The following is a 15,222-nucleotide window of genomic DNA, read 5'->3' as shown; positions in this document are numbered from 1 at the left end:
AAGTAAGCTCAAACCACTCTCGAAAATGTACAGTCTTTTATTAGAATGGAACACAAAAGATGAATTCATAAAAGAAGCCATGACTAAATGGTATTGACTTGGGACAAAACATAAACTATGATGCATGGGCTAAACTTTGGAATGAGAGTCTAAAATTCACTGCATGCTCTCTGCTTTAAAAGAGAATGTTATGAAAATGGTCTATCGTTGGTATCTCACTCCCACCAAACTGGCAAAAATGTATAGGACAAGTAGCAAAACTTGTTGGAAATGCAAGGAAAAAGACGGCGATTTTTACCACATGTGGTGGTCATGTAACAAAATAAAAGAGTTTTGGGAATTGATCTATAATGAGTTAAAAAAGATGTTTAAATATACTTTTCCAAAAAAGCCAGAAGAATTTTTGCTGGTTTGGTGGGAGAAGATATTAAGAAGACAGACCAAAGATTATATCTGTATGCAACAACAGCAGCTAGAGTTTTGATAGCCCAAAAGTGGACGTTACAGGAGATTCCGACTGTAAGGGAATGGCAGATAAAGCTGGTTGAATACGCTGAAATGGCAAAATTGACACACAGAATTCGCAATCAGGAGGAGACGAATGGAGTAAATTTATGGTTTATATAAGTGAGAACTGTAGAAATATGAAAACGTTGCCAGGATTGAATTAAATCTTATGTCATGGTGTAATTTTTAACCAATGAAACTGTGAATTATAGATTGGAATAATAAAACTTGTGGAAGGGAAAGACGGAAGTCAACGGCTCTATGGAGCATAAAGTAGGATATATGTAATATGTAATAAGATTTGATGTTTTTGTTGGTTGGTGTTGGTATTCTTAAATCTCAATAAAAAGCATTTGGAAAGGAAAAATAAAAATAAAAATAAAAAAATGTAGAAGAGAGCACTGCCAAAGTGGTGTGGCTTATTGTGCTAAAGGAACCAGGTGTCTGGCTCATAAAAGACAGCTTCTTTGTGTTCGGGCTTCTCATGAGGACTAGAATCTTCCTTAATTTTGTAGCTGTGCCATAGCTGAGTGGCGGAACATTTGCTTGGCAAGCAGAGATCCAGATTCAAATCTTGGGCATCTCCAAGAAAGGATGGGAGATGTTCCATGGCTGGGGGAAACTTAGAATCATAGAATTGTAGGATTGGTCATCTAGTCCAACCCCGGGCAATGCAGAAATGTATTTTTAAAAGGACGGTTGTCTTAAGATATGCAATAAACGAAATTGCAAAGAGAATGTTTTAAAAATGCTTTATCAGGAGACTTACAATTTTGACCTATGTTCCTTTTTGCAAAATTCAAAACTCACGCGCCACTCGACCGCTTTGATCAGCAGGTGCCGCACGCAATAGCCGCTCCACATTTGTAAGAACTGGGTCATTTACTGTGGAACTCACTGCCTCTTGAGCTCAAGCAAGGCATCTTCATGTCACCTTTCCCAGCGCCTGCCAAAAGCATCCTTGTTTGGGCAAGCCCACCCAGATTTTTAGAAAACTGAGCTAACTGCAATCTTTTCCAGCATTTTAGCTTTTGTATGTTTTAAAATTGGGCTGTAGTTTTTTCTTGGTTTTATTGACTTACCTGTTTTGTAAACCGCTTTGAGGTTATTGTTGTTTTACAATCAAGTGGTGTGTAAATTTTATGACATAGAGATAGAGATGAGAGATGATAGATAGATAGATAGATAGATAGATGATAGATAGATAGATAGATAGATAGATAGATAGATAGATAGATGATAGATAGATGATAGATGATAGATAGATAGATAGATAGATAGATAGATAGATAGATAGATAGATAGATAGATAGATAGATATAGATAGATGATAGATAGATAGATAGATAGATAGATAGATAGATAGATAGATGATAGATAAACAGACAGGTGTTTAGGATTTGTGTGCCCTGCCTTTCACTGGCTATATTATTGATTTCTTTTTATTGTTTACTTGTCACTGCAGTTTCAGGATAATTTGAAAAGCAAATTTTAAAAAGTTTCATTGAGAAAGTGGGAGCGTATCTGACCTCCCCAGGTAGCTGAGTGGACAGAGCCTGAGACTCTTAATCTCAGGGCTGTGGGTTCGAGCCCCACAATGGGCGGAAGAGTCCTGCATCACAAGGGGGTTGGACTAGATGACCCTCGGGTGTCCCTTCTGACTCCACAATTCTATTATTATCGTGAATACTCAATAGCAAGGACACCTGGGTGGTTAAAGTGTCATCAGAGGGCATGAAAGGAATGCACGAACACACGCAAATAAAAGGAGCCGTTGATTCAAGATTTTTTTTTCCTTCTGGGACAGGACGCCCTTAGAAAGATCATCACCACCCTGGCTGTGAAAAACGAGGAAATCCAAAATTTCATCTATGTCCTCAAACAGATGCTGCAGAACGTGGAGGTAACTGGGCTGAGAGTTCAGGGGTCAGCAGAGTTTGATTTCTGCAGTGAGAGGTCTTGGCGCAGACCCTCGTCAGAGGAAGTTGCATGACTGTATAATCAGCCTACTAGGTAAAGGGACCCCTGGCCACTAGGTCCAGTCGTGGCCAACTCTGGGGTTGTGGCGCTCATCTCACTTTGTTGGCCGAGGGAGCTGGCGTACAGCTTCCGGGTCATGTGGCCAGCAGGACTAAGCCACTTCTGGCGAACCAGAACAGCGCACGGAAACACCGTTTACCTTCCCGGTGGAGTGGTACCTATTTATCTACTTGCACTTTGATGTGCTTTCAAACTGCTAGGTTGGCAGGAGCAGGGACCGAACAACGGGAGCTCACCCCATCACGGGGATTCGAACCGCCAACCTTCTGATCGGCAAGTCCTAGGCTCTGTGGTTTAACCCACAGCGCCACCCGCATCTCATATGCCCAGAACTCGCATCTCATATGCCCAGAACTCTCATATGCACGGAAACGCCATTTACCTTCCAGCCAGAGTGGTACCTATTTATCTACTGAGTGATAGTTCAATAATAAAATGCTCCCTGTTATTTGAGTTAATAACTCTGCTTCTGAGATCTTTCTTGACTCAAATCCTTTGCTGCTTTTATTATAAACATTTTCACGTGCCACCTCCCCATCAAAAAAATCTGGCAAATCTCCACCTCTGCAGTCATCTCATTAAAGCTAGCAAATTTACAAGCCAGTGATCGACAACAATTATATGATACATTTTTGTATCAAGCTCATACGTGCCTGATTTCATCCTGCCAGGCCAATTCGGACCGAGTCCAGCAAGACCTTGAGGCAGAGTTCCAGTCGCTGTTCACCCTGTTGGACGAGCTGAAGGATGGGATGGTGATGAAGATCAAACAGGATCGAGCCAGCAGGACTTACGAGTTGCAGGTAAGGGGCACCTGTATTGCAAAGAGATGTCTGGCCAGAGTGGTGCATAATCCCTGCACTGCACGGGGGTCAGACTAGATGACTCTTAGTGTCCCTTCCAACTCTACAATTCTATATTCCTCATTTCAGAGTCCAAACTATCAGAATTGTGGATTCCTCCCTCCGCCCCCAAAAGCTCTACCTCTCTTTTAAATCAGAACCAGTGAAGGTCCTGTGTGAGTGTCTGGAGGCGGTTGGAGGATGGATGGCGGCTAACAGATTGAGGTTGAATCCTGACAAGACAGAAGGACTGTTTTGGGGGGACAGGGGGCGGGCGGGTGTGGAGGACTCCCTGGTCCTGAATGGGGTCACTGTGTCCCTGAGGGACCAGGTGCGCAGCCTGGGAGTCATTTTGGACTCTCTGCTGCTGCTGCTGCTGCTGCTGCTGCTTGCGTGAGTGTTGGGAGGACCGCTCCCTCTCCTGCCAACTCCATCCGGCCTAGGGGGCGGGGCCTGCACTCACTGCCACAGCATAAGAGGCCTGAGAGAGGCCTCCGGGACACAACTGCTGCTGCTGCTGCTGCTGCTGCTGCTGCTTGCGTGAGTGTTGGGAGGACCGCTCCCTCTCCTGCCAACTCCATCCGGCCTAGGGGGCGGGGCCTGCACTCACTGCCACAGCATAAGAGGCCTGAGAGAGGCCTCCGGGACACAACTGCTGCTGCTGCTGCTGCTGCTGCTGCTGCTTGCGTGAGTGTTGGGAGGACCGCTCCCTCTCCTGCCAACTCCATCCGGCCTAGGGGGCGGGGCCTGCACTCACTGCCACAGCATAAGAGGCCTGAGCAGCTACCGGCAGCAATGGACAAAATGGTTTTAAATGTTTTAATCGTTTTTAATTTGCAGCACTTTAAATGGTGGTTGTTGTTTTTTATAATATTATATTATTTCATTATTTTATTTTTGCTTGGGGTGGGATAAGCACTTAGTCAGCATTATTGTTCCTTGTTTTGCTTTGTTTTGTTTTGTTTTGTTCTGTTTTGTTTTATTATTATTATTATTCTGTTAAATTATTATATAGTTTGTATTTTGCCTTTTAAGGGGGAGGGTCATGGCTGCCTGGGAGTGGGCCTCAGCCAATAGATTGGGTGGGGCAGGTTCCACAGGGGGAGATGTATTGGGACACCCGATCTCAGTGATCACGGGCAGGAGGAGGAGTTATGCTAAGACCAGACCATGTCATTACCGAGGAGGCAGGTTTAGTCGTTGTTTGAGGACTATCCCTGCCTCCAGGTCTGGTCCTGACCGGAAGGATACAGTAATCAGCAAGGGAAACCCACATGACCTGAAAGTGTTGCTGTGCAATGCCAGGTCAATGGTGAATAAAACCACTGCCATCCACGACCTGATTGTGGATGGAGGATTTGACCTGGCATGTGTGACAGAGACCTGGTTGGATGAGGCAGATGGGCCTCTCCTTGCCGCTGCTTGCCCACCAGGTTTCTCTTACGCACAGCAACCCAGGTCATGTGGGCGGGGAGGGGGGGTTGCAGCGATTTTTAGGAAGTCATTAGTCTGCACCAGGCGTCCTATTGGGAAGACCCAGTTTTCTGAGTGCATGTTCTGGAAGTTGGGCAATAGGGGCAGTACAGGATTCCTACTGGTGTACCGACCTCCCCGCTGCACCAAGGATTCCCTGCCCGAGCTGCTTCAGGTCGTGGCGGATATACTCCTGGAGACACCTAGCTTGGTTGTCCTGGGGGATTTTAACATCCATGCCGACACGACCTTACAAGGGGCAGCTCGGGACTTCGTGGAAAGCATGGCCTCCATGGGGCTGTCCCTGAATAAGTCTGGCCCAACTCATAGACACGGACATGCCTTAGACTTGGTGTTTACCTCTACGGATGTTGGTGATCTGACATTAACTAAAAGCGAAACAAAAGAAGTGCCATGGTCAGATCACTACCTGGTGCAACTGGACTTCTCCGCAACCCTTCCCCTCCGCAGGGAGGTGGGACCGATTCGGATGGTCCGCCCCCGCCACTTAATGGATCCAATTGGCTTCCAGAGAGTGGTAGGGGATGCTTTATCCCAAGTTGATGGCCTTTCAGCTGATTCCCTGGTGGCACGCTGGAATGCGGAGTTAACCAGGGCTATTGACTGTCTGGCTCCGAAGCGCCCTCTCCGATTGCATGGAGCCCGGACAGCCCCGTGGTTCTCCCCGGAGCTGAGGGTGATGAAACAATCGTTGAGACGGCTAGAGCGCCGGTGGCGGAAAACTCATTCTGAATCAGACCGGACACGGGTTAGAGCTCAACGTCGAGCCTACCAAGTGGCAATGGCGACGGCGAAGAGGGCCTTCTTCGCCGCCTCCATTGCATCTGCAGAAAACAGCAGCAGGAGACTTTTTCAGGTGGTTCGCAGTTTATCGGAACCACCTGTACCACCGGGGCCTGGTAGGGACCCCAAGATCTCCTGCAATGCTTTTGCAAAGTTTTTTTGCAGATAAAATCGCTCAGATTCAGAAGGAAGTAGACTCCACAGTGGGAGCAGGGCCAGGGCGGGAGAGTGCTAGAGTTCTGTCTGGTCCTGTTATATGGGATCAATTCCAATCTGTTACCTCCGAGGATGTGGACAGGCTGCTTGGACGAGTGAAACCGACCACCTGTCTTCTTGATCCTTGCCCATCCTGGCTGATAAAAGCGAGCCGGGAAGGGCTGGGCGATGGGCTTTGCGGGGTGGTGAATGCTTCCCTCTGTGAGGGAGCCTTCCCAGACCCGCTGAAAGAGGCGGTCATTAAACCGCTTCTTAAAAAAACATCTTTAGACCCGGCCAATTTGGCCAACTATCGCCCAGTCTCAAATCTTCCATTCTTGGGCAAGGTGATTGAGCGGGTGGTTGCTGAACAACTCCAAGCACGCCTGGAGGAAACGGACCATTTGGATCCCTTCCAATCGGGATTCAGGCCTCACCATGGGACTGAAACTGCCTTGGTCGCGCTGGTTGATGATCTCCGGCGGGCTAGGGACAAAGGTGAGAGCTGTTTCCTAGTTCTGCTGGATCTCTCAGCGGCCTTTGACACCATCGACCATAACATCCTTCTGGACCGTCTAGAGGGGCTGGGAGCTGGGGGCACTGTTATACAGTGGTTCCGCTCCTTCCTCCTGGGCCGTGTTCAGAAAGTGGTGGTGGGGGATGAGTGTTCAGACCCTTGGGCCCTCACTTGTGGGGTACCTCAGGGTTCCGTCCTCTCCCCCATGCTTTTTAACATCTATATGAAGCCGCTGGGAGAGATCATCAGGGGGTTTGGACTGGGTGTTCATCAGTATGCAGATGACACCCAGCTCTACCTCTCCTTTAAATCAGAACCAGTGAAGGCGGTGAAGGTCCTGTGTGAGTGCCTGGAGGCGGTTGGAGGTTGGATGGCGGCTAACAGATTGAGGTTGAATCCTGACAAGACAGAAGTACTGTTTTTGGGGGACAGGAGGCGGGCAGGTGTGGAGGATTCCCTGGTCCTGAATGGGGTAACTGTGCCCCTGAAGGACCAGGTGCGCAGCCTGGGAGTCATTTTGGACTCACAGCTGTCCATGGAGGCGCAGGTTAACTCTGTGTCCAGGGCAGCTGTCTACCAACTCCACCTGGTACGCAGGCTAAGACCCTACCTTCCCGCGGACTGTCTCGCCAGAGTGGTGCATGCTCTGGTTATCTCACGCTTGGACTACTGCAACGCGCTCTACGTGGGGCTACCTTTGAAGGTGACCCGGAAACTGCAATTAATCCAGAATGCGGCAGCTAGACTGGTGACTGGGAGTGGCCGCCGGGACCACATAACACCGGTTCTGAGAGATCTGCACTGGCTCCCAGTACGTTTCCGAGCACGATTCAAAGTGTTGGTGCTGACCTTTAAAGCCCTAAACGGCCTCGGTCCTGTATACCTGAAGGAGCATCTCCACCCCCATCGTTCAGCCCGGACACTGAGATCCAGCGCCGAGGGCCTTCTGGCGGTTCCCTCATTGCGAGAAGTGAGGCTACAGGGAACCAGGCAGAGGGCCTTCTCGGTAGTGGCGCCCGACCTGTGGAACGCCCTCCCATCAGATGTCAAAGAGATAAAGAATTACCTGACATTCAGAAGACATCTTAAGGCAGCCCTGTTCAGGGAAGTTTTTAATATGTAATGCTGTATTGTTTTTAACACTGATTGGGAGCCGCCCAGAGTGGCTGGGGAAACTCAGCCAGATGGGCGGGGTATAAATAATAAATTATTATTATTATTATTATCCATGGAGGCACAGGTCAAATCTGTGTCCAGGGCAGCTGTCTACCAGCTCTATCTAGTACGCAGGATGAGACCCTCCCTGCCCGCAGACTGTCTCACCAGAGTGGTGCATGCTCCCGCTTGGACTACTGCAATGCGCTCTACGTGGGGCTGCCTTTGAAGGTGACCCGGAAACTGCAGCTAATCCAGAATGCAGCAGCTAGACTGGTGACTGGAAACGACCGCTGAGACCACATAACTTGGAACCACATAGGTCTTGAAAGACCTACACTGGCTCCCAGTACGTTTCCGAGCACAATTCAAAGTGTTGGTGCTGACCTTTCAAGTCCTAAACAGCCTCGGTCCAGTATACCTGAAGGAGCGTCTCCATCCCCATCGTTCTGCCCAGATGCTGAGGTCCGGCGCCGAGGGCCTTCTGATGGTTCCCTCACTGCGAGAAGCCAAGTTACAGGGAACCAGGCAGAACCTAGCCTCAGACATGCTTGCTATAACATCTCTCTCTCTCTCTCTCTCTCTCTCTCTCTCTCTCTCTCCCTCTCTCCTTCTTCTGTTCCACAAATCACTCCTTGCTCCAGAACCAGCTGGCTGCTTGCACAAAAGCCTTAGAGAGCTCCGAGGAACTACTGGAAACAGCCAACCAAACACTCCAGGGGGCTGAGAACCATGACTTCAACCAGGTACAAAGAGCTGCTCGCTCGACTTGCCTCCCTGGGCAATGGGCTCAGTGGTTTGGGGAGTGGGTCAGGTGTAGAGAGCTTGGCGGGTAATCTCCCAGCCCACATATTTTGGAGAAACAGGATTACCGGTAAATGATGACGGAACAGATGCAAGGCTCTGCAAAGCCTGTGTGACTTTGGAAATATTTCAGGATTCCTGTTGTCGCAGAGCCCAAACTGGCCAGCACTTCTGTGGGAATTTAGGTCGGGGGTTCTGTAAGCCACCGACAAAGAGCGAGCACATGAGCAATAAGGCCATCATTATCAGATTATGATTATTAACTAAATGTGTATCCTGCCCAATAACTGCAGTCTGAGACCATGCATTTTAGGAATGGACGGTTGATAGGCTTTAACGTTCAATCGTGGGATCATGAGTTCTGAGGCCAAACGGCAGTTTCAGGGACTCTTTGCTGGGAGCAATGTCCTTTTAAACTTGGTTTGCATGGGTATTTCTGAAATATACTCGCAGTCGAGAGTGGATTTCATGCTCTTTATTCAGCTCAAAGTGGTGAGGAGGAATGGAAGTTCCCCCACAATATCTGCTTTATATACAGTGGTACCTCAGGTTAAGTACTTAATTCGTTCCGGAGGTCTGTTCTTAACCTGAAACTGTTCTTAACCTGAAGCACCACTTTAGCTAATAGGGCCTCCTGCTGCTGCCGCCGGAGCACGATTTCTGTTCTTATCCTGAAGCAAAGTTCTTAACCTGAAGCACTATTTCTGGGTTAGTGGAGTGTGTAACCTGAAGCATATGTAACCTGAAGCGTTTGTAACCCGAGGTACCACTGTATATTATTTACACAATGGGCTGCATGTGATTGGCTAATTCCGGGATTCTCCTGTAGGCCAATCAGGTTGCTGATTCACTTCCACCTGGAGCTGGATTGGGTGGCTCCTGCGGACCAATCATACTGCTGCATTGTTCTAGGACCAATCAGACTGCTGCATTCTGAATCCTATTGTTCTAGGACCAATCAGACTGCTACATTTTGGATCCTATTCAACTCAGTACATAACATCGCCCAATAACTGCAGGTCTCAGACCATGCATTTTAGGAACGGATGGTTGATAGGCTTTTACATTCAATCATGAATTCTGAGGCCAAATGGGGGAGTTGGGAGGGGACAGACGGCCGGCAGTTTCAGGGACTCTTTGCTGGGAGCAATGTGCTTTTAAACTTTGCGTGGGTATTCCTTAGTCTAGTACAGAGATGGGGAACCTTGGGGAGGGCCCAGAACTTAAGGTAAAGGGGCCCCTGACCATTAGGTCCAGTCGTGGCCGACTCTGGGGTTGCGGCGCTCATCTCGCTTTATTGGCCGAGGGAGCCGGCGTACAGCTTCCGGGTCATGTGGCCAGCAGGACTAAGCCGCTTCTGGCGAACCAGAGCAGCGCACGGAAATGCCGTTTACCTTCCCGCCGGAGCGGTACCTATTTATCTACTTGCACTTTGACGTGCTTTCGAACTGCTAGGTTGGCAGGAGCAGGGACCGGGCAACGGGAGCTCACCCCGTTGCGGGGATTCGAACCGCCAACCTTCTGATCGGCAAGTCCTAGGCTCTGTGGCTTAACCCACAGCGCCACCCGCATCTCATATGCCCAGAACTTACTTGACTGCAAAACCCATCATCCCTGACCTTCGGCTGCTGGGGCAACACCTGGAAAGTTGCAGGTTCTCCATTCCTGTACAGACAATGTGTTGGTGCTGTTTTCCTTGTCTTGAATTATAACTGGTGACCCCCTTCCTCTCTCCCTCCCTTTCTCTCTCTCTCTTTTACTCTTTCGCCCTCTTTCTCGCGCTTCTTTGAAGGCTGCTAAGCAGATCAAAGACAGGTACGTTGCATTCCGGAAAAAACCTCTTGCTCCACAAGTTTTCTCCTCTGCCAAAGACCACGTTTAGACCAAAGGGCATAAAATATACCACCATGGTCCCTGTGCTCAGGCCCCCATCCCATACCCCTCCTGCCCTTATCCAAGGCCCAACTTGCTGCGGACCAATTTATTTTCGACGCACCCCCGACTTATTCCTGAATTTCAGTTATGGCGGGCAAGAGACTTTAGCAGTTCATACGCAGCCTGGAGAGGGATGCTCGAGTGTCTAATCCTCATATTATTCTTGGCCTTCCCTCCCCCTGCAAGGAAAGTCCACTTTGTACGTTTTCAGAAGCAACCTGCCCCATCCTGTACAAAAAGACTGAAACTCACCTTTGCTTGTAGTCAGGGAAAGACGCTTTGCACATGTTCTATGGCATTCTCTTCCCACCCACCCCCTAAATTGATTTATTGTTATTCACGTTTTATACTGTATTTTATGCTGTTTTTTGTTGCATCAAATAATAATAATAATAATAATAATAATAATAATAATAATAATAATTTATTATTTATACCCCGCCCATCTGGCTGGATTTCTCCAGCCACTCTAGGCGGCTTCCAACGGAATATTAAAATACAATAACCTAGTAAACATTAAAAGCTTCCCTAAACAGGGCTGCCTTCAGATGTCTTCTAAAAATATGGTAGTTGTTTTTCACTTTGATATCTGGTGCTTTAAATTTGTTGTTAGCTGCCCTGAGCCCAGTTTTTGAACCAGGAAGGGTGGGGTATAAATAAAAAAATATTATTATTATTATGAAAAACCTTGGTATTCTCAGTGGTTTCCGGGCTGACCCCTCTCAAAGTCTAGACACTGGGTTCTTGTATGTTTCACAATCTTTGCTCCAAGGCCTCTTTGCTTCGCCCCCCCCTCCATTTGTGTGGATGTACAGTGGTACCTCAGGTTAAGTACTTAATTCGTTCCAGAGGTCTGTATTTAACCTGAAATTGTTCTAAACCTTAAAGCACCACTTTAGCTAATGGGGCCTCCTGCTGCCACCACAATTTCTGTTCTCACCCTGAAGCAAAGTTCTTAACCTGAAGCACTATTTCTGGGTTAGCGGAGTCTGTAATTTGAAGCGTATGTAACCACTACAGTTGGGATGAGGGTTGTCGTTTATTTCGGGGGCGCTCTCTAACAAATTCCTCTCCACCCCCCTCCCTTCGGACCCAATCCTCTGCAGCGTGACCATGGCGCCTGCGTTTCGCCTTTCCCTCAAGGCCAAAGTCAGCGACAACATGAGCCACCTGATGGTCGATTTTGGCCAGGAGCGTCGGATATTGCAATCTCTGAAATTTCTGCCAGGTATTCGGGGTTGAACTTTATTACGGTCACAGACCAGGATAAACAAAGAAACAAAGATATAAATAAAATAGCAGGTTTCGTGTTTTTTTAACCGATAATTGTTAGAGCAAATACGGACAAAGAAACAAGCATAGGATAAAACATCTGAATAAAATACAAGATTAAACACAGATAATGGAAGGGTAAAAACTGATAATTAAAACAGATAAGAAATAAAAACAAGCAGTTAAAACAACTGTAGGAGCATAAGAACTAAAAGACTCGCAGTTAAAACTATAAGAAGCTGCAGAGTAGAAGTCTCTGAAATAGAGGACACTCACAACATTAGAAACTGATGTGCAAATATGGTTAAAACAGACAATTAAAACAATTGTAAAACAACGTACAACAATAAATTTAGAAACAATGTACAACAATAAACTGTCCCAGGGAGTTGACTCAGAGTCACCCATGGAACCGAGTTTTGGGATTTTCATGCCGGACTGTTTTGAGTTGGGCGATGGTCTGCGCCTACAGATTTGTACACAGAATCTGGCGACCATCCAGATCTTCTTCTGATCTTTGCCTAACAGCAAAAGGTCAAATTTTTGCTTTTGCGGGAGGTCGGCAAGCCTCACCAGTAGGGGATCCATGATCTTACTACTTGCCTCTTCATAAAAGGGGTTCCTGGATGGTTAGCATGTCAGGCAAGCACTGCGGGGGTGCTGGGTTCGAATTCCCACTTGCTGGCTGACCGTCTATCAGCCTAACCTACCTCACAGGGTTGTCGCGTTGTCATTTCAACCCAAACTTTTTCCAGGTGCTGTGCAAAGTTCTAAGACAACAACACAGTCCCTGTCGTAGATACAAAGGGCGAAAGAACTGGAGGGAGGGAGGGTGAAAGAAGCAGATTCGTGCACAAATCCCCCCTAAGATTTTTGTAATTATTATTTTAAGGCGGTGGAGCCTAGTCTGCTGCCCTCCTCCCTTGGTTGTTGAGTTCTGCTTGCCTGGAGCTCGTCCTACACTCAGCATCTTGCGAAATAAAATAAATGAATTAAATGAGCTACATGCATTAATTTCGGTGAGTCTGAGTAAGGTTCCTGATCAGGGCCGGATTTAGGTTTGGTGAGGCCCTAAGCTACTGAAGGTAATGGGGCCCTTTCTATGTCCAGCTGTCCTTTGTCAACAACAAATTGTCGCTGTTTTTTGTGTTGAATATATGCTATATGGTCGTTTATGGACCTAATAGGTATCTCAAGCCATTTGCACATGTGGCCGTGCAACCAGTCCATGCAGAATGTAGGCACCCTATATATAGAAAGGAGCAAACCAGGGATATTTTGGGGAGCAGGCTAGCAGGCGGGGCCCATGACTTACATCCTAGGAGCCTATACAACACAAAACACTGTTGCTGTAGGTTTTATTTTATTTGTCTTTTATCTTATATTTTGGAAATGTACATCCAGGTGTTTTTTTCTTTAATTTTTTGGGGGCCCCCGAAGAGAGTGGGGCCCTAAGCTATAGCTTGTTTAGCTTATACGTAAATCCGACAGTGTATCCTGATCTATAATTCTGTGCACCTATCCTCTCTGATTGTCCACTTGCAAACCTAGTGCCCAGTGCCCTGGAGATAGACACCGCCAAATCTTTGGTGGCTGATAACTGTTGAATGGTCTCTTTAAATTTGAAGGTTCATTATTGTTCCACAAGATGTGTGTTTCTTTAAAGGCCAGAGCAAATAACGTGACCTAGTTTTACAGCTGTGAAGCAGTATAGCAGGCGCTGTTAAGTTGTGGTAATTAAGCTATTGGGTATAGTATATAAAAGAGCAGGACCTAGCTCTCTCAGTACTCTGGTGGATGGGTCAGTGGTTGGGTCATGCTTACGGTATATTGTAAAAGGAGTTTTTGCTTTTGTTATTAAAACCTAGCAAAAGTTATTTTTGCGTTCTTTGTAATCTGTGGTCTCCTCAGCATGCCTTCTGCAGTGCAGCTAATCTGCTAATGGCCAATATACATAGCTGTCAACTTTGAAAATAAGGGACCAGCAGCCTTGAAAATAAGGGATCAACAATTACTTTTATAAAATACATATTTTGTTGCGTGCAAATGGCTTTAGATACCTATTAGGTCCATAAATTACCATATAGCACATATTCAACCAAAAAAACCAGCAACAATTTGTTGTGGACAAAGGACAGCTGGGCATAGAAAGGGCCCCATTACCTTCAGTAGCTTATTTAAGGGATGTCATCAATAAGGGACAGCAGCGGGACATGGCGCTGGGATAAGGGACTGTCCCGCCAAATAAGGGACGCTTGACAGCTATGCTAATATATCCCGATCTATAATTCTGTGCACCTATCCTCTCTGATTGTCCACTTGCAAACCTAGTGCCCAGTGCCCCGGAGATAGACACGGCCGAATCTTTGGTGGCTGATAACTGTGTAACCCTGGTTTGGAGGATGCCCGAAGAGGACAGCAAGATTGACCACTACGTGCTAGAGTACCGTCGGACCAACTTTGAAGGTCCCCCCCGGGTCAAAGAAGACCAGCCATGGATGGTCATCGAAGGAATTAAGCAGACTGAGTATACGCTCTCTGGTGAGACAGCCCATGCAGGATATAATAATAATTTATTATTTATACCCCGCCCATCTGGCTGGGTTTCCCCACCCACTCTGGACGGCTCCCAATAGAATATTAAAAACACGATAAAACATCAAACATTAAAAACTTCCCTAAACAGGGTTGCCTTCAGATGTCTTCTAAAAGTCAGGTAGTTGTTTATTTCCTTGACATCTGATGGGAGGGCGTTCCACAGGGCAGGCGCCACCACTGAAAAGGCCCTCTGTCTTGTTCCCTGTAACCTCACTTCTTGCAATGAGGGAACTGCCAGAAGGCCCTCAGAGCTGGACGATGGGGGTGGAGACGCTCCTTCAGGTATAGTGGACCAAGGCCATTTAGGGCTTTAAAGATCAGCACCAACACTTTGAATTGTGCTCGGAAACGTACTGGGAGCCAATGCAGATCTCTCAGAACTGGTGTTATGTGGTCCCGGCGGCCACTCCCAGTCACCAGTCTAGCTGCCGCATTCTGGATTAGTTGCAGTTTCCAGGTCACCTTCAAAGGTAGCCCCACGTAGAGCACATTGCAGTAGTCCAAGCGGGAGATAACCAGAGTATGCACCACTCTGGCCAGACAGTCTGCGGGCAAGGAGGGTCTCATCCTGCGTACCAGATGGTTGCAGGTGTTATAAGGAAAACTGCTCCCTCTCCCTTATGGGGTATTCCAGAGCCCGTATAGAGTCCTTAAGTGGGTTCCCTACCAGTAGGAGAAAAATAACAGAGGCCAACCAGAAAATATTGAGAAGCAAAGCGGCTAGTAAGCCTGATCTTTATTAAAGGAAATAAACTGTTGCAACAGGGTCCCGTCCCCCCCACCGCACGCAGGAGGGAGGAGTAACCCAGAACAATGGTGCACAAGCCCATATAAAGACTTCTGAAATTGCCCACCCAGTAGCCCAAGACCACCCCCCACAACATCACACATACGTCACAGAAGGAGGTGGTCTCTGGCAGAAATTTGAGAGTGTTGCTTCTCTCCTGTCTGCCAGGATACCTGGTAATAATGCCTTACTTGATTGCATTTTCCGGGTAGCCTGGCTATTCCTTTGAGATGGTAAATACTTAGCTCCTGAATCTCTTAGGCATATTTATCATGTGTGTTCAGCTTAACAGA

At 47.4% G+C, this 15,222-nt stretch overlaps 1 protein-coding gene across 1 annotated transcript in view; it reads left to right on the top strand.

The window, feature by feature from the left end:
* Positions 1-15,222, top strand: part of FSD1 (fibronectin type III and SPRY domain containing 1) — a 28,154-nt gene that overhangs the window by 744 nt on the left and 12,188 nt on the right. Inside the window, exons 2-7 of the mRNA XM_079961088.1 lie at positions 2,315-2,410; positions 3,219-3,350; positions 8,178-8,279; positions 10,130-10,152; positions 11,379-11,500; positions 13,876-14,085. Coding sequence (XP_079817214.1) covers positions 2,315-2,410; positions 3,219-3,350; positions 8,178-8,279; positions 10,130-10,152; positions 11,379-11,500; positions 13,876-14,085 — 685 coding nt within the window. The remainder of the gene's footprint in view (positions 1-2,314; positions 2,411-3,218; positions 3,351-8,177; positions 8,280-10,129; positions 10,153-11,378; positions 11,501-13,875; positions 14,086-15,222) is intronic.

This window comes from Podarcis cretensis, assembly GCF_951804945.1.
Source record: "Podarcis cretensis genome assembly, chromosome: 18".
Classification (NCBI taxonomy): Eukaryota; Metazoa; Chordata; class Lepidosauria; order Squamata; family Lacertidae; genus Podarcis; species Podarcis cretensis.
The sequence above is the reverse complement of the archived record's forward strand: the minus strand, read 5'-3'. Positions and strand labels throughout refer to the sequence as shown.